Genomic DNA, 25,768 nt, shown 5'->3' on the forward strand with positions numbered 1-25,768 from the left:
AAAAAAACTGTCAACGTGCATTTCATCTTGGTGCGGACATGTTGAGCTATTTTTGGCCGAGGCGACCCTGGATGCTTCCACTGGGATGACTATGCTTTGGTTTCTGTGTCATATCTGTATACCCAAGTCTCATCTCCAGTGATAACTATTCAGAAAGTCTGGATTGCAATTTGCACACTCCAACATGTCTTGAGCACATTCAGAAAGAGTGGATCGTGATTTGCACGCTCCAAAATGTCTTGAGCATATTCAGAAAGAGTGGATCATGATTTGCACACTCCAACATGTCTTGAGCAATGTTCATTTGAGAGACAAAATCATGATAAATGCAATGACACATCTGCAGGAGATACCAAAAACTGACTTTGAAAAATGTTTCAGGCAGTGGAAAGAACACTAGGCTACGTGAATCAAGTCAGAAGGGGCCTACTTTGAGGGGGATTAGTGTCCTAGCTCAACAGGTTAGCTATTTATTTTTTTTAGAGCTTAAAGTCAGACACATTGAAGAGACCTCGTAATGTTTAGTTTTAAGTTATTTAATAGTGTTAATAATATTGCATTCCCTTACAGATCACGATCTCGAGACAGGGAACGTGACCGTGATAGAGACAGAAGAGACCGAGACAGAGACCGTGACCGCGACCGTGAGAGAGAACGTGAAAAAGAGAGAGAGAAGGAGAAGCTAGATCCAGAGAAAGAGAGGGAACGGGAAAGGGAACGAGAGAAGGAGAGGGAGAGGAAGAAACGAGGTCTTCCACCAGTCAAGAAAGAGCACCTCAGTGTATGTTCCACCACGCTTTGGGTTGGACACTTATCCAAGGTATGCTGTTTAATATTTTCTTGCAAGTAGTAGCTGAGAATTTTGATGGCTTGAATAAATGGTGAATGTGTTCTAGAATAAAGAGTGCTAACATTCCCAGGGGAGTGCAGGCTGATCTCCATGCAGGTGCAGTACACAGACATATAGAAAAGGCAAAATTTCTGTGCAGATTGCTATAATGATTAATGAATTGTGAAGTTAAGATCCCAAAATATGTGTGTGTGTGTGTATTGTTTGATCCTTACCCTTAAAACCCTTTGAAAGGCCCAAATCCAAACAGTGAAAAAGATGTCAAGGGGTATGTGCCCAAGAACCAATTGTACCATGTTTCATGTGGATCATGAATAACTAGAGGAATGCCACCGCATTGAAGAGTGTTTGGAAGATTTATCTATATATAGCCAAATGCTTGAATTCTGTAAGGGGTGACCACAAACAAATTGTCTCCATGTCTCCCTGTCCCCTGCTATTTCTTCGCCCTCTCACCCAATCTACATCTCCCTCTCTCGTATACTGGTACCTCTCCACTCCATCCCTCCATCTCATCCATGGTCTTGTCCTCCATCTCCCCCCCTCCACTTCACTCACATACCCTCTCCCAGTCAGTCTCTCTCTCTCTCCATCCTCCACATGGCCAAACCACTTCCATGTATTTCTCCTTATCTTTTCTGTCTCATCCACACCATAATGCTCCTTCACTTCCTCATTTGTCAGTTCCTCTGTCCATGTAATTCCACATGCTCCTTTCAAGTAACTCATTTCCACTGCTCTCACCCTTGACATGTCCTTCCAACAAGGGCCAAGCTTCGCTTCCATGTGTTAGAGTGGGGATCACAATACTGTCATGCAGCAACTCTTTTATTTCCATGCTCACTTCCCTGTTTCGTATCATTGCTTTCATTGAACAAGCTCTCATTCTTCCCTGCTGTACCCTTTCAAGCACATCATCCTCTAAACTTCCATCCTTACACATCACACTACCCAAGTACAGTACTTAAATGCACTCACATTTTCTATTTCCTCACTATCCAGCCACACTGTGCATTCATTGACTTCATTCCTCTTGACTGTGATAATATTTTATCCATTGAAAGGAAGTTTTAAAAATCTGAACAACTACAGTGTGACCAGCATAGTATGAAGACCATAACCACTATCTTTAATGATAATTGCTGTAAGAGAACAGTATTTTCTAATATCAGAGATTATTTTTGATGATGATGTAGATAAGGTTCTCAAAAGGCAAAACATCAGATTAAATGATAAAATGAGTGTGGTGAGGTCTGACTCAGTTTCTTAGATCTATAAAATGTTTGTCCGTGAGTGACAAAGAGTAATGAGTACAGTGAAAGCTCGATTATCCAGGTTCGGATTATCCTGGTTTTGGTATGTCCAGGCCTTGACCAAATGGTTCAGTGGTACAGTGATACATACATTGAATCATCCGTATGATAGCTCCTGTTTAAACAACAAGCATCCGGTTGCTAGCGAGTGAGCCACAGGTAAACGAGTGTGAGTCTACGCTCCACTCACACCTCCTCCTCCCAACTCGATCACAAGGGTGGTGGGGCAGAGTCTGGTGAGGGGACTGATAACCTAACCTAACCAAGCTTAACTACCTAATAATTTAACCTAACCCAACCTAGCCTGGGCTCCAGCTGTGAAAGTGGGAAACAAAATCCACCTTTGAGTACGTTAAGGGAGGAAATCTTTCAGCAAGAGAAGGTAATTTACTACCCTCAAAATAGTTAGAAAAGTATAGAAAACTAGAGGAATATGAAATGAATTGGTAAGGTCTTTAGGCTGTGTGCATAGACGAAAATTTATGGGTTTCACAGTTGTAGGGGACGAAATGGAATAAAAATGTTTGCTAATAAAAAAAAAATTACTCTTTCATCCCACATGTTCTTGTACTTTAGCATTCAGTTCCACATCCTTCGTTAGAGTTCCACATTCTTCGTTAGATATCACTCTTTCCAACACATTTCAGACTGACTGAGCATAGTTATTCTCCTCCTTAAAGTTAAGTCTACATTTACTGCCATTGTTCATTCTTAAGTGTATATGTGAGAGAGAGAGAGTATTGATACAAACAATGATGTATTCCAGTAACCCCTTCATAGCTGCTGGCCTTGAACAATGCTTTACCGTATTGATGTCAGTGACATTTAAATAGGGCGAGCTATAAAAAACTGCGAACAATTGTGGTAATGGAACGAAGGTCACCAGTGTGTTTACACCACCCTACTCCGCCTTCCCAAGCAGCCAGGCGTTCATTTCATCCCTGGTGTTTTCGCTGATGTTTACATGCTAATTTTGAGTTTCTTCCATTATATCGGAAACAGTTGTAGGTACGGCTTAAGGTGTGATGATGATGAGGGAGGAAACACTTCAGCAAAGAAGATAATTTACCACCCTCAAAATAGAAAAGTACGGAGAACAAACTAGAGGAATATGAATTGAATTAGTAAGGTCTTTAGGCTGTGTTTATAGATGAAAATTTATGGGTTTCACAAATTTAGGGGATGAAATGGACCAAAAATGTTTTTGCTAATCAGAAAAATATTACTTTTATCCCACATGTTCTAGTAAGTTAGCATTCAGTTCCACATTTTTTGTTTGATGTCGCTCTTCCCAACACATTTCGTACCGACTGAGCATACAGTTTTTTCTTCTCCTTAACCCCTACACGCTGGGGTTCTTCCAATGTCGCACACTCCTCCATACGGGGGATATCCATCCGTCCATCATCCAATCCTACATTGCCCCATGAGGAGCGTAGGAGCCCGGGGCTAGGCAGTTGGTCCCGACATTTAAGATGAGAGTGACCAGCCTCACTCATCCCTGAGTGGCATTACATGAGCAATCAACCCCAACCACCCCTTGGATATAAACCTTCACCAGCTCAATCCGATTGGAGTGCAGTAATTACCCACTAAGCCACCAAGTGCCAAAATTTGGTTATATGGTTACCACCCAGCATAGTAAATGGTTTCCTGGTGCACAGGAAACCATTTGGCTTGTCACTCAGTATTGAGTCATCCACAGGCTGAAGGAAGTGGAAAGAATGAAGGAAAGAAGGACAGAAGAGGGAGTGTAAAGTCACCCATAGGCAGAAGGACAAGGAAAGATTGAAGGAAAGAAAGACAGAAGAGAATGGAAGGAAAGAAGGATGGAGAGGAAAGGGCAGACACCTGAGAGCAGCACTACATCGAGTGAGTGGATGGTGAATGCCCCCACCTACCACAATGATGGAAAAAAAATACCCATACTTCAAACTGTAATATCTGCCAAATTACAACAGCTACAGAAGAAAATAAAGATACATAAGACTCACCAACTCTTCCTCTTTCAATTGAAAGTATCCCCACGTGTCCAGGTGGTCTCATTGATGAGTAAGGATAAGTTAAATTTCAAAGGGTGGTGGGAAGGCGCTTGCAGCTATACATTTCAACCAGCATTGCTCTGTGCCCAAAATTGTGACGGCTATACACGTCAGCCAACGCATAGGAGTTAAAGTTAACCCTTTGAGATTCCAATGATGATTTTGATCGTCATTTCAGATCCAACCTCAGATATTCTGATGACGCTTTTAATCATCATTGTAACAAACTTTCGTAAAATATTCACCATAATTTGCATTTACGCTTCATAACAAAGAGACTCGAATTTGACGTCACGGAGTGGTTGCTCAATGTGTGGTGATTACTGCACAGCTGGTCTGACTCATGGCTTTGTGTCTTTATCATTTTATTTTCGGCGAATATGTTCCTACAGCAAGGTATAAAATTTTTGGTTTTAGTCTTACTATAACTCATCTCTGTCTATCTGTCTATCTATTGCCAGATGCCTCAATCCCATTTGGGGTGGCCACAAACAAATTGCCTCCAAGTCGCCCTGTCCCCCGCCATTTCACTGCCCTGCTCCCAACTCACACCCCCCTCTCTCATATACCTCTCCACCCCATCCCTCCATCTCATCCTCGGCCTTCCCCTCCCTCTTCCCCCCTCCACCTCACTCACATACACTCTCTTCGTCAGTCTTTCACCCTCCATCCTCTCCACATGGCCAAACCACCTCAGTGTGTTCCTCATAACGCTTCCTATCACATCCATATCAACACCACAATGCTCCTTTATATCCTCATTCGTCAGCCTGTCTCTCGATGTGACTCCACAGGCTCCTCTTAAATAACTCATTTCCACTGCTCTCACTCTTGACTTGTGTCCTTCCAACAACGTCCAAGCTTCACTTCTGTACGTTAGAGTTGGTATCACAATACTGTTGTGTAGTAACTTTTTCACTTCCATGCTCACTTCCCAGTTTCTTATCACTGCTTTCAAAGAACCAGCAACCTTTCTTCCCTGCTGTACCCTTTCAAGCACTTCACCCTCCAAACCTCCATCCTTACTCATCACACTACCCAAGTACTTAAACGTACTCACATTTTCCAATTCCTCACCATCCAACCTCGCTGTACATTCACTGACTTCACCTCTCTCAAAGACCATCACTTTACCCTTCCCTACATTCATCTTTAGATTCCGTTTCTTACACACTCTCCCAAACTCATCCACCAAGCCTTGCAGCTCCCCTTCGTCTTCACTCAACGACACAGTATCATCTGCAAACAACAGTACAGGGAGTTTCCAAACACTATCCTCTCTCACCAGGGCCACTCCAACATCCACTACCCTACCTTGTACCTCTTTTATTACCCCATCCATGTACAGATTGAACAACCATGGAGACATGACACATCCCTGTTTCAACCCAACTTTCAAAGAGAAAAGTTCACTTAGTTCACCTTCCACACACACTGCAGCCTTCGCACCATCGTACATACTCTTCACAGCATTCAACAACTTCCCATCTACTCCATATATTCTTAACACTTTCCACAATCCTTGTCTATCCACCCTGTCATATGCTTTCTCCAAATCCATGAAAGCCGCATACACCTTCTTTCCCTTCTCTAGAAACTTTTCCACTAAAGATCTAAGAATGAATATCTGATCTACACAACCTCTTCCCTTCCTAAAGCCTCCCTGTTCTTCTCCAACTAATTTCTCTGTTCTTTCTCTAACTCTGTCAATAAGTATCCTACCATACACTTTTCCTATTATACTAAGAAGACAAATGCCCCTATGATTACCACACACTTCTTTTTCCCCTTTTCCTTTGTACAAGGGAATAATTATACCTGACTTCCAATCCTCCGGGACTCTACCTTCCTCCCGGGCCAATCTGCATATCTTCCACATCCCTTCTACTACTATCTCTCCCCCATGCTTCAGCATTTCACCACACACTCCATCAATTCCTGGGGCTTTCCCCGATTTAACTTTCTTCATTGCTTCCACAACTTCTATCCTACTGATTTCTTCCTGTCTTCTCACCTCCCTCCTTCTCCCAGCCATTCCCCAGCCACTTATACTCGCATTACTTCCATCCTCTACGTTCAGCAGTTCCTTAAAGTGTTCTCTCCATCTGTTCACTTTTTCTCCCTACTCCACTAGTAATCTACCATTTTTATCTTTCACTCCCCTGCTAACTTCACTTCCACCCTGTCTTATTCTTTTCACCTCTTTCCAGAACATTTTCTTACAGTCCCTCCACTTTACACTCAAATTCCTTCCAAATTCCTCATCCACTCTCTTCTTACTCTCTCTTACTAATCTTTTCACCTCTCTCTTTCTTTCTACATATAACTCTCTCTTCCGCCTCTCAACTTCTTCCACGCCCCTATTTCTCATCCATTCATTGTATGCTTTCTTCTTTTGTGCCACAGCCTGTTTCACCTCTTCAGTCCACCACGCTGTTCCTTGCATCCCCCTCCGTCTTCTCTTCCTTCCACACACCACATCACATGCTGCACATATTTCTTCTGTAAATATCCTACACACTCCTTCCACGTCTCCCATCTGCTCCAATTCATATTTGCCCAGTATCCCTCCACTTCTCTCTTATACTCTGCCTTTTTCTCATCCTCTTGTAACCTTTCCACTCTCCTTGCAACTACTTCCTCTCGTCTTTCTCTTCTTCTATTCCTCCATCTTACTTGAATTCTAATTCTGGCCGCCACCAAGTAGTGGTCAGAAAGTCCACTCCCCCAACCTCTATAAACTCATGCATCCATTACACATCTTCGCATCCTTTCATCCACACACACATAATCAATCATTGGCTTCCTTTCATTCAGTTCACCACCCACCCTTCTCATCACTCGCCATGTATACCTGTGGATCATTTTATGCCTGAAGAGGGTATTGGCTATCACCAACTCCCTCCCAGCACAAATGTCCACTAACGCACTCCCATTCTCATCTATCTCAGCAGGCACACCCCACTCACCAACTATTCGATCCACCTTCACATTCCCAACTTTACCATTCATATCTCCAATCAAAAACACTCTCATTCCTTCCAAACTTTTCCATGCACACCTCTACATTTGTCCAGAACTCTTCTCTCACTCTTCTAGCACGAGCTTGCGTTGGCGCATACACACACACAATCGCCCAGATTTGTATTCCAACTTTCAACTTTACCCACACAATCCTTGACCCAACTGATTCATACTGTCTTATGCTCCTCTTCCATCTTTTACTCACAACTATACATACTCCTTCCTTTGCCCTCTCTTTCTCACCTACTCCTGCACATATACCCCATCCATACTCCCATTCTCTCACACTTTCTCCTCTCCATTTTGTTTCAGTTATTCCACATACATCCACTTTCGCACTCTCAAGCACCTGGACAATCTCTCTCTCTTTCACCTCATCATTCGTTCCCCTTACATTCCACGTTCCGATAACCATGTCCTTTGTCTGGTCCTTGGTTGTCATCGTTTTGTCAGTCCTTGTCCGAGGCTTATTGTTTGTTTTTTTAGTTAGTTGTTTTCTGGGGAGAGGCACTAACCCTCCGCCAACCCTTTTAGTCGCCTTTTACGACAAGCAGGGATACTGGGGGAGTATTCTTGAAAACCCCCCCTACCCCCAGGGGGGTTTTCATCACTTTGACTTTTTATTTTCTTGTTTTCCTTTTTTGAATATACTATGATAAAGTACAGGAAGCGGTAGGTGGTGGCGACCATCATCCACTCACATGATGTAGTGCTGCTTACTTCTACCTTAGCCTGTATCATTCTTTTTCTGTGCCTGCCCTCCTCTCTTCCTGTTTCTCTCATGTTTCCTGTCACTTCTTATTGCTTTTCTTTCCTTTACAGGTGGCTTTACATTGAGTGACAAGCCAAATGGTTTCCTGTAAGCCAAGAAACCATTTACAACACAGGGTGGTAATCATATAACCAAATCATACGTGCTCCCTATGTGTCAGCAAGTGGGTTGGTGGAGAGTTAGTGACCCTCCCCGTAAAACAAATAACTCAAACTCAAATGGCCACCCTTTACGGGATTATGGTGTCTGGCAGTAGATGGGTAGATAGATAGACAATTATTCAGCTTCAGAATAACACCACAACCAGCATCCTGTCATAAAAAGTGTATTTTCACTGAACGATCAAAGAAAAAGATTGCAAAGCGAATGTGTTTCTGAGACTAAAATAAAATTGTGCATCTCTTTCCTTTTTGCTTTACTGCGCGATAAAATAAAAAATTACCATAGTCTGTATACCTTTGTAAAGATAATTTATTGTTGTTTTGCATGGTTTAAACCAGATTTGTATATCCATATTAGTTTTTTTTTTTTTTTCTGAATGTTTTTCTACAGCAAGGTATACAATTTTTGGTTTTCACCTAACTTCAACTCATCATTTTGACATTGTATTTTCTCAGTTCTCCTTTTTTGAACATATTACAATAGTGTACAATTGTTTAGCTTTAAAATGACACCAAAACCAACATTACAGAGGGATCAAAGAAAAATATCGAGCCGCAAAGATGGTCAGCATGCGAATGGCTGAGTATAGCACATAGATAATGTGGTGGCCCAGAAACCTGATAGGGTCAAGTGTACATTTACTGCTCGTTTTTTTGTTTGTTCTTATGTGTATGTGTGAAAGAGAGAGTACTGATACAAACAATAATGTATTCCATTAACCCCTTCGTAGCTGCCTGTCTCGAACGATGCTTTACTGGACTGATGTCAGTGATGTTGAGTTAGGGCGAGCTATAGAAAACTGCGAACAATTATGGGAAGGCGTTCACTTCATCTCAGATGTTTTCGCCGATGTTTTCATGCTAATGTAATGTTCACCATCCACTCACTCGATGTAGAGTTGCTCTCAGGTGTCTGCCCTTTTCTCTCCTCCCTCTTTTCCTTCCTTCCTCTTCTGTCTTTCTTTACTTCATGCATTCCTCGTCCTTCTGCCTATGGGTGACTTTACACTCCTTCTTTTGTCTTTTTTTCCTTCATTCTTTCCTGTTCCTTCTGCCTATGGGTGACTCTACACTGAGCGACAAGCCAAATGGTTTCCTGTTCACCAGGAAACCATTTACTATGCTGGGTGGTAACCATATAACCAAATTATGGCGCCTGGTGGTTTAGTGGGTAATTGCAGCACTCCAGTCGGATTGAGCCGGTGAAGGTTTATATCCAAGGGATCGTTCTTTTTCGTTTCGTTTCGTTTCGTTTCATTTTTTTGTTTTGTTTTTAAAGGCTCCAACATGCTTGCATGTGTCGGCCTTGGTCACCTAATGGCAGCTCTCCACACTGCACGATCCATTGCAGCCTCCCTGTTCAGTCCCTTAACCCTAAGGTCACACTTAATGACCTCGTCCCATGTCTTTCTCGGTCTACCCCTCATAACCCCACCCCCAATATTAACACTTCCCACCTTCCTCACCCAATTATCATCCCCCATCCTCTCCACATGTCCAAACCACCTCAATCTACCTCTCCTCATCACAACACCAATACACTCCAGTCCCATCCTACCCCTCAACTCTTCCATCGTAAACCCAGCCCCTCCAGGCCTTGGACGCAGGGACGCACTGCACATCCACCTAATCATTGTCATTTCTGTACATCGGAGCTGGCAAATATCTTCCTTCTTCACTGCTCAGGTCTCACTACCATACAGCATTACACTCCTAACACTTGCTGCATACAAAGACCCCTTAGCACGTAGGGAGGGCCCTCTCAATGTCAGGAGAGGCAAGAGCTCCCTGAGCTTCTTCCAACCACTTCTCACCCTAGCCACAGAGCTAGCTCCAACTCCACCTGCAGCACACAACATGTCTCCCAAATAACAAAACTCTTCCACACACTCAAGAGATTCACCAGCAAGTTCAATCCTTTCACGTCTGACAATCTCCACCTGCTCACCCCGGCACGCAGTACACATAAAATCAGGATTATCTTGCAGTACCATGATAAACAACATGGGACTCAAGACTGACTCCTGATGCACACCAACATTCACAGAAAACTCATCACTCAAATCTCCATTCACTCTTACCTGGGTGTGAGCACCCACATACATAGCCATAACCACCCTAACCAGCCACTCCTCCAAGCCAAGCTTTCTCATTGCCCACTTCTGGAACAATCCCGCGCCATAGAAATAACTAAACTTATGGGAAAAATTGAATTTGGTTCTGGACATTCATCCAAAATCCCCCTTCTCACCCCACTTTTCACCATTTGCCCCCACTGTACACAGGCACACAATCAAGCAATCAGTCAGTGCAAGTATTACACATAACGACAGGCACAAAAAACGGGAGGGTGATCAGCCTTGTGTCTACTTGGGTATAATTCAGTCATTTGTAAAACCGGTATGAGCTGGTTAGTGACGAAGCACCTACCTCTGAGCTAAGATGAAGTACCATATACAGTAATGCCTCCCATCATCATCGTCATGTACTGTATATAAGAATGATTATTAATGTGTTAAATGTGAGTTTTGTTGACATTTGAGCATACAGACTTCATCAAATAACCTTCAGTCAGTGCTGGACCAGGGAGTCTCTGTCATCTTTTATGTTTTGGTCAGTCACCTGATCAGCGGACTCACTCTCAGCTCGCTGCTTTCGACCTTCAGTTCCCTTTTTTCTCTTTCTCTCTTCTTTCTCACCCACTTATTATTATGAATCATTAAAGATTCTGAGGAAGACTATTAAGCTGCAAAACAGTATCAAGGTAACAACATTCTTTCACACAGAATCAGGCAAAACAATGAACTAAATCCTCAATAAAAGTCATTTTAATGTTTCTTCTGTCCATATCTGATATCCCAATATTGACAGTAAATATCAGTATCGGTTCTCCCTCAGAAAAATGCAAATACATTACTGTATGGGCGATATATCAGTTCGTCAAATCGTATCGGTTACAGTACTAGTTGAGCAGTAGTAGTGTTTTTTGCTACCACTGAACTGTGTGAAATGAGCAGCAAAATGATGGAATTCTAAACCATGTTAAGGTGAAATAATTATATGTGCTGTTTCAGCCCTGACTGTTCACTGACATCCTGTCGACTTATACTGAAAAAATGGCATGTCATGTAAAACAGATTTTCCGAAGTTGAGCAACAGCTTTCTATGGAAAACATTTAAAACTAGAAAGCACTCAGAGAGTGCATACCTCCGCCAATGCCATTGCAGGATCCAGATCCAGTTCTGAATCTGCCCCCAAATTTAATCAACTCTTTCTTGGCCCATGGCTCACCCTTCAACAAAACCTAATTGAAATTCATGGAGAACTTTTGAAGATATCATGTGGGCAAACAAACAAACAGACAAACATAGGTGAATACATAACCTTCTCCAGCTTCATTGGGTGAGGTAACAAAGAAACAACTTGTAAGTTTTATTGTTATGAACTCAGTATGATGTTATTAGTCTGGAGAGGGATAACCAAATTGTATCTTGGTTTCTTTCAGTTGGTGCATCAAGAGGAATTAAGTGACACATTTGGCGAGTATGGTGATATTGTATCCATTGACTTGATCCCTCCCCGTGGATGTGCCTTCATCTGCATGAATCGCCGCCAGGATGCGGCCAGGGCACTCTCCAAGCTCAAGAACCACAAAATGCATGTATGTTGTGCTGGTTTTGTGTTCTGTCTTAAAACTTTCTGCTGTACTACTTTAATTTCTCTTTTTATCCAAATGCATCATATTACCAGTCTATGCTACCACTTACACCACACAACACTGATTTACCTCATGCTCCTCACTCTCAGAACAGACAGGCCATCTACCAAGCTTCTCCAGAAGATACATGGAAGTATCCAGCTGTTAATTTCAGCTCTCGTTTGAGAGATCATTTCCAGATCAGCTAGGGTTCACAACAGTTACAGTATAATGTTACCTTGTTAACATTGCTGATGTGGTGGCTACACTTGGTGGCACAGTGCACTATAGGTAAAGTGAAACAGCTTCTGTATCCACATGGAACCAACCCTCCTCATATTTCTCTGCATCTTACTATAGGAAAAGACCCTGGTCTGACCATGGTGAAGCGCTGTGTGTTGCAAAGGGATGCCAATTCCCTATACAGGGTTTGTTCAGAAAGTATCCGACCTTAGGTTTTATAATAAACAGGTAACCTGTTGAGCTAGGACGCTAATCCCCCCCAAAGTAGCCTCCTTCTGACTTGACACACGTGGCACAGCGTTCTTTTCACTGCCTGAAACATTTTTCAAAGTCGATTTTCAGTATCTCCTACCAGACGTGGGGTATTAGTAATAGTAATAGACTATTACAGGGTTTTCAAAGTAATAGTAATAGTAATAGATCACAAGTTCCTGGCTGTAATAGTAATTGTAATAGTAATAGAAGGCAAAGTAATAGATAATTGTATATTACTTTCCCATTACAGACACTTCTTTAATACCATTTACCATAATCAATAAAAACAGCCTTCTCACCTTGGTTACTTGTTGGCTGCTCTCCAAGCTGCAGGTACACAGGAGACCATGCAGAATGGAGAGTGGTCAACAGGCCATCAGGTGATCTGGACACACTTGTGCATTCAGTGGAACAGCCTCCCAGCGATAATGAAAATAAAAACCATTTTCAGTTTAGTCAATACCGTTATCATAAATAATATATCAGTAGTAATAGTAATACTAATAGATGACCAAGTAATAGTAATAGATGACCACGAAAGTAATCATAATAGTAATATAATAGAGTGCAATTGAAATTAATAGTAATAGTAATACAGTAGTAGTAGAAACCCAGTAATAGACCCCATATCTGTCTCCTACAGGTGCTTTGTCACATTTGTCATGATATTTTCTCTCTTATCAAATCAGGAACCCTTCAGCAGAGTCTTGAGCATGGGAAATAAACAAAAGTCGCACGGAACCATGTCTGGTGTGCGTTGTTATGGTGCAGCTTCCAACTTGCCACTTTCCATAGGTCTGGTCTTTTCCGGTGAACTGCATCATGAAGACAGCGGATAACGTCGTGGTAGTAATGTTTGTTGACAGTCTGACCTGAAAGGAGCTTTGGAATGAACTTGGCAGCAACTGTACGCATGCCCAAATTATGCAATAAAACTTTGTGTGCTGATCCATTGCTGATTCCAGTTTCATTAGCAGTTTGTCTGACAGTCAGCCAACAATTTCCTATAACCAAATCACAGACTTTCTTCACATTTTCAGCAGTCCTGCTTGTTGATGTCTTCTCAGGACGTGGATCATTTTCAACTGACATTTGGTTATTTTTAAAGCAATGGTACCACTCCTTATTTTGTGTTACCCCCATGGCTTCATTCTTCAAAGCTTGCTGGATCATCCTGTTAGTTTCAGCTTGGGTATTACCTACTTTCTGGCAAAATTCGTTGCAGTAATGTTGGTCGACTTTTTCGGTCAATGTTATGAACGCGAGAACCTGACGAGCATGAGGCACATGACCATAAGCACAAGCTTATTGACAGCCACCGTGCCACTCATGATGGCTGGCATTAATCACGCATGTGCGTGAAGGTCCTGCACTGCGTGACAGCTGGTTGCTGAGGGGGGGGGGGGGAAATGAGGCCAGATGCTTTTTGAACAGACCTCGCACAGTTTACAGGTACAGTCGACCCTTGATTCGACAGACCCTGAATCAACGGATTTTGGAAGCAACGGACAATATCTGCTGGCAGAGAATCGTTTGGACACTGGTCATTTGTCCATTATCTGAAAGTTTGTCCGGTAGGCCGGTAGATGGCAGTGTGAGATGATAGATGTTTCCTGCCAAGAAACTCGAGTCCTGTACATAGTACAGTGGAAGCTCGATTATCCAGGCTCGGATTATCCAGCTTTCGGTATATCCGGGCCGTGACCCAATGGTTCAGTGGTACAGTAATTCATAGAATTATCCGTACGATAGCTCCGGTTTAAACAGGAAGCATCCAGTTTCTAGGGAGAGAGGCATGGATAAACCAGAGAGAGTCTTTCTCACCCTGCCCCCACCCACACCTCCTGCTCACAACTCGATCACAAGGGTGGTAGGATGGAGTTTGGTGAGGCAACTGATACTCCTGACGTAGCCTAACCTTGCTTAACTACTTAATAATTTAACCTAATTTAACCTAACCAGGGCTCCAGTTGGGAAATTGGGAAACTAAATCCACTTTTGTGTACGATGAGTTTCTTCCATTATGCCCGAAGCAATCGTAGGTACGGCTGAAAGAACGTGATAAAAGAAAATCTTTCAGCAAGAGAAGGTAATTTACTACCCTCAAAATAGAAAATCACAGAAAACAAACTGGAGGAATATGAAGTGAATTGGTGAGGTCTTTAGACTGTATGCTTAGACGAAAAGTAATGGGTTTCCTAGTTTTAGGGAACGAAATGAAACAAGAATGTCTGCTAATCAGAAAAAAAAAAAAAAAAATACTCATCTCATGTTCTCGTAAGTTAGCATTCAGTTCTGCATTCTTTGTTAGGTATCGCGCCTCCCAACACATTTCGGACCAACAGAGCATTGTTATTTCTTCCTCTTACATTTACTGTTCACTCTTTTGTTCGTTCTTAAGTGTACTGTATGTGTGAAAGAGAGTATTAATACAAACAATAATGCATTCCATTAACCCCATCATAGCTGTCAGCCTTGAACAATGCTTTACTGTACCGGTGTCAGGGATGTTGGGTTAGGGAGAGCTATAAAAAACTGCGAACAATTATGGGAAGGGAACGAAGGTCACTGGTATGTTTTCACGACCCTCCTCTACCATCGCAAACAGTCAGGCGGCCTGCCACTTCATCTCAGATGTTTTCGCCGATATGTTTAAATGCTAATGTAACATGCACCCTAATTATGAGTAAGTTTCTTCCAATATGCCGGAAACAAACATAGGTAAGGCTTAAGGAACGTTATGATAATAAGAAAACAAACTAGAAAAATACAAAAACAAACTAGAGAATATGAATTGAATTGGTAAGGTTATTAGGCTGTATGCTTGGACGAAAATTTACGAGTTTCACAATTATAGGGGACGAAATGGAACAATTATGTTTACTAATAAGAAAAAATACTTTCATCTCAAGTGTTCTCGTAAGGTGGCATTCAGTTCCACATTCTTTGTTCGATGTCGCTTCCCAACACATTTGGGACCGACAGAGCATACAGTTATTTCTGCTCCTTACAGTTAAGTGTACATTTATTGCACATTCTTTTGTTCGTTCGTGTATGTGTGAAAGAGAGAGTATTGATACAAACAATAATGTATTCCATTAACCCCTTATGGCTGCTAGCCTTGAACAATGCTTTACTGTACCGGTGTCAGTAACGTTAAGTTAGGGAGAGCCATAAAAACTGTGAACAATTTGGGAAGGGAACCAAGGTCACTGGTATGTTTATACGACCCTACTCTACCATCCCAAACAGCTTGGCGGTCCTTTCATCCTAGATGTTTTCGCCGATATGTTTAAATGCTAAAGTAACATGCACCCTAACTTTATGTTTAAATTCTAATGTAACATGCCCCCTAATTTTCTTTCACGAATCATAACAAATCACAAGATGGGTTTAGGGAGGAGGGGAAAAAGCCAGGTGTACCAGACGAGTCTTTTCACATCTGTAAGAAAAAGAAACTGACTTTATAACTTTGAAAAAATGGTTTCAAGGTCTGCCACGGGAGCACACAAATTTCTAAACTCACGAACATTGAGTATTTGAGGGGGGTAAACATACGCTTTGCTGTAAGCAGTAAGAGCACCTTACCAAATCAGTTCATCCTGATAGTCTGTTATATTTTTCTGATTATTTCTGGATTGGTAAATAAACATTTCTTGTTAAATCTTTCCCCGCTGTTTTTATCTGTTCTGGTGCGACGACTCTTTGATTCGTTAACGTAATGGCAGAAGACACTGTTCTAATCTAAGTGTTTAAACCTGGCCTAACCTAGCTTAACTGCACCTAATACTGTAACCTAACCTAATCTTCAATTGGGAAGTTGGGAAACGAAGTCCACATTTGAGTACGATGAGTTTCGTCCATTGTGCTGGAAACAATCGTAGGTACAGCTTTAGAACGTGACGATACTAACAGGGAGGAAATCTTTCAGTAAGAAAACGTGATTTACCGAACTGAATATAGTCTGAAAAATACTGAAACAAGCTGGCAGAATCTACGTTGAACTGGAAAGGTCTTTCTGGTACTTAAGTGTACATTTACCGGTAAATAAATCAGTCTAACAGTGCAGTACTTGTGTTTCCGCCGGATTAATCGTGCTTTCGGATTAATCAGGCACCCCTTAACACCATATAGCCCGGATAATCGGGCTATCTCTGTATACATAAATACTTCTGTAAATACTTTAAGGTACGTAATAAAAGCAACTACTCTACTGTAATTCTGTTGTTCTGATTTTTTCATTACAGGTACATCTTTTTCCATTTCTAATTACATACAGAGTTCCCCTTTATAGGTACAAAAATAAATGATACTGTAGTTGAACATAAATTACCGTAACACAGTACTGTACTGTGCAGTACACCATGAAGCTAGTCATAATACACTACATCTTTTTTTATTTCTAACTATGTACAGTATTTCTCTTTACAAGTACAAAAATAAATGATACTGTAGTTGAACATAAAAGATAACTAACATCATACTGTACTATACTGCACAGTACACCATGAGGCAAGTCGTAATATAATGGGGCCATAGAGAACGGGGTATTGTGAGGTAAACTAGTCCACAATAGTGTCGCTGCACTTCATCTTCAGTACCATCGTATTTCTTTTGCTATTTTTCGAGTTTTAGGCTATTGTTCCCTTCATTTTCAAGCAACAGACACTCATCCCTCCCTATTAATCCATTGAATCGAGGGTTGACTTTATTCCCTGCTATACGGTACCCCGCCTTAACGACGTGAAAAAATTAACACCCTTCCCTGCTTATCAGTGGCCAGTCCCCGGTTATCCGATATATGTGTGTGTGTGTGTGTGTTTTTTTGTTTTACCAACTTTGATGATGTTTTAGACTTAAATTTTGTGTTTAGGTTGATTTATAAACTGTTTTTAGACTTAGAATAATGTGTTTTAGTCATAAGTGGGGTGAACACTGTCAATTTTGGTTACAACATATTAAGGTTGATTTTTTCCAGACTTATTTTTTATGATTTTCAGATTTTATTTTTGGGAGCAAGTCATTATAAAGGCATTGGACAGGGTGACATGGAGGTGATTTGTTTTTGGCCACCCCTTACAGGATTGAGGCGTCTGGCAATAGATAGATCGATTTTAGGTTTAGGTGAAATATAAACTGCTTCTGGACTTAAATTAGCTTGTTTTAAAGCTATCTGGGGGTTTAGGTGAGCTTGAAACTTGTTTTTGGACTCATTTGGGTGGGCTTTGGACTTGGTGGTGGGGAGGGGAATCCCAAGTCTCCCAAACGCATCCAAATACTTTCTATAACATCCCCGTTTAATGGTACTCTGGCAAAGTGATGGATTTTCCCAAACGCATCTCATGGTTATAGCAGGGTCAACCTGTATATACAGTACTGTACTGTACAGTTGCGGCTATAATTTTTCACTCTCTCATTGCCCACAAGTATACGTGGCAAGTGATGAGAAGGGTGGGTGGTGAATTGAACAAACGGAAGGCAGAGATTGATTATGTGTGTGTGTGGATGACAGAATGAGAAGATGTGTAATGGATGCAAGAGCATACAGAAGTAGGGACTTTATGACCATCATGTGGTGGTGGTGAAAGTCAAGGTTCAATTGCAATGGAGGAATAGGAGGAGGGAAGGACAGGAAGTAGTAGTCCATACAAGGACAGTAGAAAGGCAGCAAGAGGATGGAAAAAAGGCAGAATATAAAAGAAATGTGGAGGAGCAATTGGGTAAATATGATTTGGAGCCGATGGGGGTGGCAGAAGGTGTGTGCAAAATATTCATGGAAGAAATCTGTGCAGCATTTGAGGTGGTGTGTTAGATGAAGAGAAGACAATAGGGGGTGCAAGGAACAGCATGGTGGAATGAAGAGGTGAGACAGGCTATAGTGCAAAAGTAGAAAGCATATATATAGTGAGTGGACGGGAAGCAGGGGTGTGGAGGAAGTTTAGAGACGGAAGAGAGAGTTCTATGCAGAGAGGAAGAGAGAGGTGAATATATTGGTAAGAGAGAGTAAGAAGAAAGTGGATGAGGAATTTGGAAGGAATTTGAGTGTAAAGTGGAGGGAATGTAAGAAAATGTTGTGGAAAGAGGTAAAGAGAGTTAGATACGGAGATAAAGAAGTTAAACGGGTAGTAAATGATGAAACTGGTAAATTGCTAATGGGGAAGGGAGAAAAAGTGAGCAGATGGAGAAAACACTTTCAGGAACTGTTAAACATAGAGAATGCAAGTGATTTGAAGATAAGTGGCTAGGGAATGGTTGAGAGGAGGAGGGAGGTGAGAAGAGAGGAGGAAATCAGTAGGATAGAAGTTGAGGAAGCAATGAAGTAAGTCAAAGAAGGGAAAGCCTCAGGAATTGATGAAGTGTGTGGTGAAATACAAAAGCATGGGGAAGAGGTAGTAGTAGGATGGATATGGAAGTTGTGCAGATTAGCCTGGGAGGAAGGTCGAGTCCCAGAGGATTGGAAGTCGGGTATAATCATTCCGCTGTGCAAGGAAAAAGGGGGGAAAAGAAGTGTGTGGCAATGGTAATTATAGGGGCATTTGTCTTCTTAGTGTAATAGGAAAAGTGTATGGTAGGATACTTATTGACAGAGTTAGGGAAATAACAGAGGAATTGGTTTGTGAAGTACAGGGAGGTTTTAGGAAGGGAAGAGGTTGTGTACATCAGATAAATAACAGAGGAATTGGTTGGTGAAGTACAGGGAGGTTTTAGGAAGGGAAAATGTTGTTTACATCAGATATTCATTCTTAGGTCTTTAGGGGAGAAGTTTCTAGAGAAAGGAATGAAGTTGTGTGTGGCCTTCACGGATTTGGAGAAAGCTTATGACAAGGTGGATAGACATAGAATGTGGAAAATATTAAGAATAAATGAGGTAAGTGGGAAGTTGCTGAATGCCATGAAGAGTATGTAAGAGAGAGCTAAGGCTGTAGTGCGTGTGATTGGGTAAGTTTTTCTATCTGAATGTTGAAGCAGGAATGTCATGTTCCTGTTGTTGTTCAGTCTGTATATGGATGAGGTTATAAAGAGATACAAATTCTGGCAGTGGATGATGGAGCAGCTTGAATATGAGAGGGTAACGTTTGGAAACTCCCCATACTGTTGTCTGCAGATGATACGTGTTGTTAAGTGAAGACAAAGGGGAGCTGCAAGTCTTGGTGAATGAGTTTGTAAGAGTGTGTAAGAAACGTTATCTAAAGGTGAATATAGGGAAAAGTAAAGTTATGGTCTTCGAGAGAAGTGAAGGCACTGGGTGTACAGTGAGGTTGGATGATGAGGAAATGAAAATGTGAGTGCATTTAAGTAGTTCGGTGGTGTGATGAGTAAGGATGGAAGTTTGGAGGGTGAAGTGCTTGAAAGGATACAGCAAGAAGGAAAGGTTGCTGGTTCTTTGAAAGCAGTGATAAGAAACAGGGAAGTGAGGATGGAAGTAAAAAATTTGCAGCATGACAGAACAGTATTGTGATACTAACTCTGACAGATGGAGGTGAAGCTTGGACTTTGTTGGAAGGACACAAGTCAAGAGCGAGAGCAGTGGAAATGGGTTATTTGAGAGGAGCTTGTGGAGTTACATGGAGAGACAAACTGACAAATGAGGAAGTGAAGGAGCATTGTGGTGTGGATGTGGATGTGAAACACATTGAGCCGCTTTGGCCATGTGGAGAGGATGGAGAGCGAGAGACTAATGAGGAGAGTGTATGTGAGTGAGGTGGAGGGAGAGAGAGGAAAGGGGAGGCCAAAGATGAGATGAAGAGACGGAGTGGAGAGGTATATGAGAGAGGGGTGTGTGAGCTGGGAGCAGGTCAGTGAAATGGCAGGGGACCAGGTGACATGGAGATGATTTGTTTGTGGCCACCCCTTGTGGGGTTTAGGTGTCTGGCAATAGATAGGTAGATCCTTTCTCATGCAAGACATGGCTTCACCGTACTCGATGCAGTCACCACCTCCCGAGTATTAAACCTTGCTTAAGCTGTATTCTCTCCTTCCCTTTCCTCCATACCTTCATTCATTTTTTTTCTCCCTCTTAAGTTAATTGCCAAAAAATTTAGCTCTGTAATAGAGCTAAATAGACACTTCTCACCATCCGCACCCATTTGTTATACTTCATCCTCAGAACTGGCCCAAACCATCCGAATCTACCCCTCCTCATCACAGCACCGATACAGTCCAGTCCCGTCCTTCCTCTCAACACTTCAGTTGTAGTCCTAGCCTCACTAGGCCTTGCATTCAAGGACTTGTCACCCAGCACTGGATTTTCCTAAAAACTACAGCAGGATCTTGCCAATAACGATTTCAACAATAACGTTTTCGGCAGTAATGGTAAGTTATAATAGATACCCAGTTTCCATAACAACATTTGGATTCACTCGATTAACGGTTATTTCATGGGAAATGTCCAGGTGCATCTTGGATAGCGTTCGTTGGCTGTCATCTTGATGACGTTGTTGCTCCTTCAGGTAAAGGTACACTTTACTAGAAGCAGTAGAAGGACCTTACGAACTCAAGTCATATTCTTCTAGTACGTTTTCTGTATATTTCCTGATGAAAGGTGTCCCACTTTTTATCATTATGGTCCTTAAGCTGTACCTTCGGTTGTTTGTCAATGGCGTAATGGAAGAATTTTACTCGGTACTGAAATGTGGATTTTGTTTCCCAACTTCTCAGCTGAATGCTTGGTTAGGTTAGGTTATTAGGTACAGTTAAGCTAGGTTAGGTTTTAGTTAACGCTTAGGTTAGGGCAGTCTCTTCCGCCATTATGATTGAAAACTCAAATGAGTTGGCACAGTGGAACATTGCTAAAAACTACGGGGGAAATAAGTTTTACAAGAAATGTTTATTTACCAGCCCAGAAATAATGAGAATAATATAACGAACTATCATGAAGAAGAAGAACTGATTTCATTAGGTGCTTCTATTGCTTCGTATAAAGCGTTCCTTTACCCTCCTTTTGCTCAAACTTGCTCAAATGCTCACACAGCTCACACAGAGTCACATGTGCAGCATAAGTTCACCAGGCTTTGTGGAGTACAGCTGTACTGTGCAGAGACACGTGTGTTACTTTCGCCTCTATAACCAGTGGTTGCAAGGGTTGGTGGTTGATAATGGCCTCTACTGTACCTTTGGGGACTGGGGGTTGGGGTGGAGGGAATGATCAGCGGTCAGAACACCCAAGAACTTCTAAAGTGACTGCCAAAAAAAGAACTCAAAGGTAAAAAGACAAAGCCACAAGAAGCGTGCATATTTGGTCAAGGATGAGGAAAAGATTGTTGAATTGATTGAAAGTGGTGCATGAAACATTGACTTTGTGAAGAAATTGAACTGTCCTGAGTCTACAGTGCGAAATATAAAGAGAAACTTAGAGGAGAAATCGAAGAGTATTGCACTGGCTAAAAAATATTACAGCAGTGATGGTAACGCCAGGCAAGCTATGAATGACAAAGGTGATAGAAACATATGTTAGTAATAACCGAGTATTATCTAATGAAATGGTTAGCTCGAAGAATGAGGGAAAATGCAAGTGTTAGTGGTACTCTGATACGAGATCAGGCAAGGGCCTTATATGCTGCAGTTGCATGAAAGAAAAACATTAAGTGTTCCCCTCCTTTCAATGCCTCAGTAGGGTGGCTGCACAAATTTAAGGATAGAAGTGGCACACAACATGCAGTATATCAAAGTGAGGTTTCATTAACTGACTTGGTGGCCGCAGATTCTTTCCCTGCAGTTGCCACTCGGATTATTCAAGAGGGAAGTTACACCCTAGATCAGATTTTTAACTGTGATGAGACAGGATTATATTGGAAAAAATCACCCAGATCAATATTTATTTAAACGAAAGAAAAACAAGCAAAAGGAGTGAAAATGGCCAAGGATCGATTTAGTCTCCTCTTAACATGCAATGCATTGGGTGACTGTCTCATGAAGCCTATGGTGATTTACAGATATAAAAGGCCAAGGGCATACAAGGGATGTGATATGGCAAAACTTAATGTCTATTGGGAGCAGACAAAGAAAGGCTGCATGTCCACTGAGTTGTTGAGAAGGTGGTTTGATGAATGTTTTGTTAAAGATGATAGAGAGTACTGTCGGAAGAAGAATCGAGCCTTCAAAGTAGTGCTGTTTCTAGACAGTGCCCCCGGTCATGCACGATTTCTATTAGGACGACACCCTGGAGTTCAGGTTGTTTTTCTGCTCCCTAATACAACCTCCAAACTACAACCGTTAGACCAAGAAATTATTGCGAATGCCAGGTTGTTGTTTTACAAATACGTCCATGACAAGATGAGGAATGAAACAGACAAACAAGAAGGGATGAAGGAAATAGACGAAAATGTGAGCAGTAGTGAGGAGGAGATGAAGGATCCTCCCCTCACTGCCAACTCCTCCACCTTCACTGCCCCACCTGACTCACCTGCTGCCTGCCCCTCCACCTCCACATCCCCACCTGACTCACCTGCCCCATGTGGCATACCTGCAACTCCCACCATAATGACTGTTGCAGCATTCTGGAAGAAATTTAACATTCGACAGGCAGTAAATTTCTTCGTCAAAGCCTGGAATAATACAACAATGGCAACTGTTAAACATGCCTGGTCGGCACTCCTACCACAACTCAAGGCTGCTGAGATGGAGAGAGAGCGGCCATCAAAATTAATGACTCAAGTCTTAGACGCTGTCCACAATCTCCCAGCCCCAGGATTTGAAGAAGTGACTCATGAAGAATTAGAAGAAATGCTGCACGATGGCAATGCTGACAACATTGAGGATCTAGTGGATGAAGAAGGTGGTGATAGTGGTGAAGCAGTGAGTGATTCAGAAGAACCTAAGCAGAGAAAAGTGACGACACAGAAGCTGTCACTCCAATTGGGTGTCTGCTCCAGCCTTCAAGACATGAGAGTGACTCAAGCGAAAGGGAGTAAATGGTTGGACTTGTAAGTCAGATTTTAAGCAAATACCAGAAACAGTATTACAACCAAGTGAATGCCTGACAACAGTCACTCATCACTCGGTTTCTTTCACAACAACCGCCAGCCGAGGAAGAACAGCAGAGGGGGGTTGAAGTAGATGAAGACTTTGTTGACATTGGGGACCTGCCTGAAGATTTCGACTTTGTGGGGTTTGATGAAGTGTTGATGGAAGTGGGTGACCCTGGCGCGAGAGGCGGGAGTGGGGACGAGGCCAGCGAGGTCGGGGTACACTGCAGTAGCCTCCATGTGCAAGCCTCGGAACAGTCATCACACCAGACACCTCATTAACTCCTTTAACCCCTTAACCGCAGGGCGTCACTTTCGTGACGCTTGGGAGCAAGGGATCATACCGCGGGGCGTCGCTTTTGTGATTCTGTGTTATTTTGAATTCACCCGGGCTTCCAAGTGGGGGCTTGTATCATCTATCAGTACTGCCAATGTCCAACACTAGTCAGCACTCCTAATCTCATCTGTACTCCCATCCATTGTTGATAATTTAGCCATTTCTCCCCGTTCTTGACTCCCCTCCCTATCCCCCCTCCATTACCCTATCCTCTTGCCTGCCCGGCCGTGCTGCGCTAAGTAAATCTTCCCTGGAATTTTTCACTGATTTCATCCATCGAAATAGCCCTATGTCCTATTCTTATACCAAATAATATATACAAGAAAGAAATAAGGTAAGTGAGAGTGCCATACACCTGGAATTGGCTAATTATCACCTGACAGCACCTCACGTGCACTCGTTCGCTAATTTTCGCTGTTTTTTTCCCCTTGAAATATGCCGTATTATCTATTTTTGTAATAAATATACATGTAAGGAGGGAAGGGAGAAGCCTAAGTGATATTTACATTCACCTGGAACTACCTAATTTATAATGTATTGTCTAGATTTCCTGCTAATCATTTCAGTGCTAGACATAGTTGTTTCAAGAGCTAACATTGGTAGCTCTGAATATACCCTAAGTAGGCCTCTAATCTATTTTCGTAATAAATATACATGTAAGGAGGGAAGGGAGAAGCCTAAGTGATATTTACATTCACCTGGAACTACCTAATTTATAATGTATTGTCTAGATTTCCTGCCAGTCATTTCAGTGCTAGACAGAGCTGTTTCAAGAGCTAACATTGGTAGCTCTGAATAACCCCTAAATAGGCCTCCACCCCGGCCCTCCGTTATCAGTTTACTCTCATCTTCCGAAGTGAGAGTACTTATGTTTCTTCTTGCTGACTTCAAGGACTTTTTTCACCCCCATGCAAAGGGCCCTGTGACCTTTACCCCCTACTAAACCTCGTGTGGAAAGAGGTAAAGGGCTGACAATTGATAAAAGAGTGACTACGATCTTTCTATTGAGTAAAACAGTGCAAGTGGAATTGTAAATAATGTGTAAATAATGTGTAAACAGCAAGTGAAAGTAATGAATGTAAATATACGTGAACAATGGAAAATAGTTTTATAAGTTACTTCAAGTGACAGTGCATAACACAGTGTAAATAAAATAGAAATGTAAATAACGTAAATAAAATAGAGAACGTAAATAGAAATGTAAATGAGTAGTATTATAAGAATACGAGTATATACCCTAGGAGTAATGAAAGTGAAAGTTTCACTCTAGCATGTCTGAATGCTATGAGTTATGAGAGTGAAGATGAAAGTGACATTCACTCTCAATGCTAGTAAACAGGACGAGAAAGTGAATGCTGCGTATTTTACTGAAAGAAATTGAATCCCTACAGTGACAATAAACTAATACTACTGAAGGAAACTTATGGATAAAGACTGTAGATATATATAAGTGTTATATAGTAATAGAAATATAAAGTGTGAGGGGTCTTATGAATAATAAATGACAGAGTACCAAGAGCGAACTAGTGCCAGTGCGACGATCAGATGCGCTCGTAATTTCCATTGCTTTCACAGTGTTTTTTTTTTTTTTTTGAGTATGGATCCCAAACTACTTAAAAAATGTAGAATAGTGTTTATAGTGTTTGTATCTGGCTGTGGTAATCATATTACGGGTTGTCGGGAAGTGTAAAGTGGAGACTTCGTTACCCTACTTCAGAGGTCTCCACAAGTCCTACGGTAACCGACGAAGGCTCAACAATCATTCCAGGAGAAAGCTGAAGGTTTGTGCCATAAGCATATGTAATTTTATTATTCTAGGACTAATAACTGATTTTTGGCAAATATTTTTTGAGAGTCTGTCGGAGCCCAAATAACCCTGCGGGACACGCAAGTCATTGGTAAACAAGCCCGCGGTGTAGGGGTTAAGGTAAGTTTTATATTACTCATGATGATTTAATAACTAATCTTATTATTTCAGCTAAAAAAAGTAGTGATAGGAAGGTTTCAAATGTGTAAAAGTCCTGGGGTGGCAGCACCAATAAACCCTTTATACATGTATTTTGATGTCACGCAAATAATGTTTTCGCTAATGACAACGTTTTTCTGGCA

General features: G+C 41.8%; 1 protein-coding gene across 1 annotated transcript in view; it reads left to right on the forward strand.

Annotated features, from left to right (window-relative positions):
- LOC145402114 (uncharacterized) overlaps positions 1 to 25,768 on the forward strand; it is a 189,379-nt gene that overhangs the window by 82,125 nt on the left and 81,486 nt on the right. Inside the window, exons 9-10 of the mRNA XM_080274232.1 lie at positions 571 to 820; positions 11,669 to 11,824. Of these exons, the coding sequence (XP_080130358.1) occupies positions 571 to 820; positions 11,669 to 11,824 (406 nt within the window). The remainder of the gene's footprint in view (positions 1 to 570; positions 821 to 11,668; positions 11,825 to 25,768) is intronic.

Source organism: Coenobita brevimanus, chromosome 57 (genome assembly GCF_032717465.1).
Source record: "Coenobita brevimanus isolate Jiangsu-jjx chromosome 57, ASM3271746v2, whole genome shotgun sequence".
NCBI classification, from domain to species: domain Eukaryota; kingdom Metazoa; phylum Arthropoda; class Malacostraca; order Decapoda; family Coenobitidae; genus Coenobita; species Coenobita brevimanus.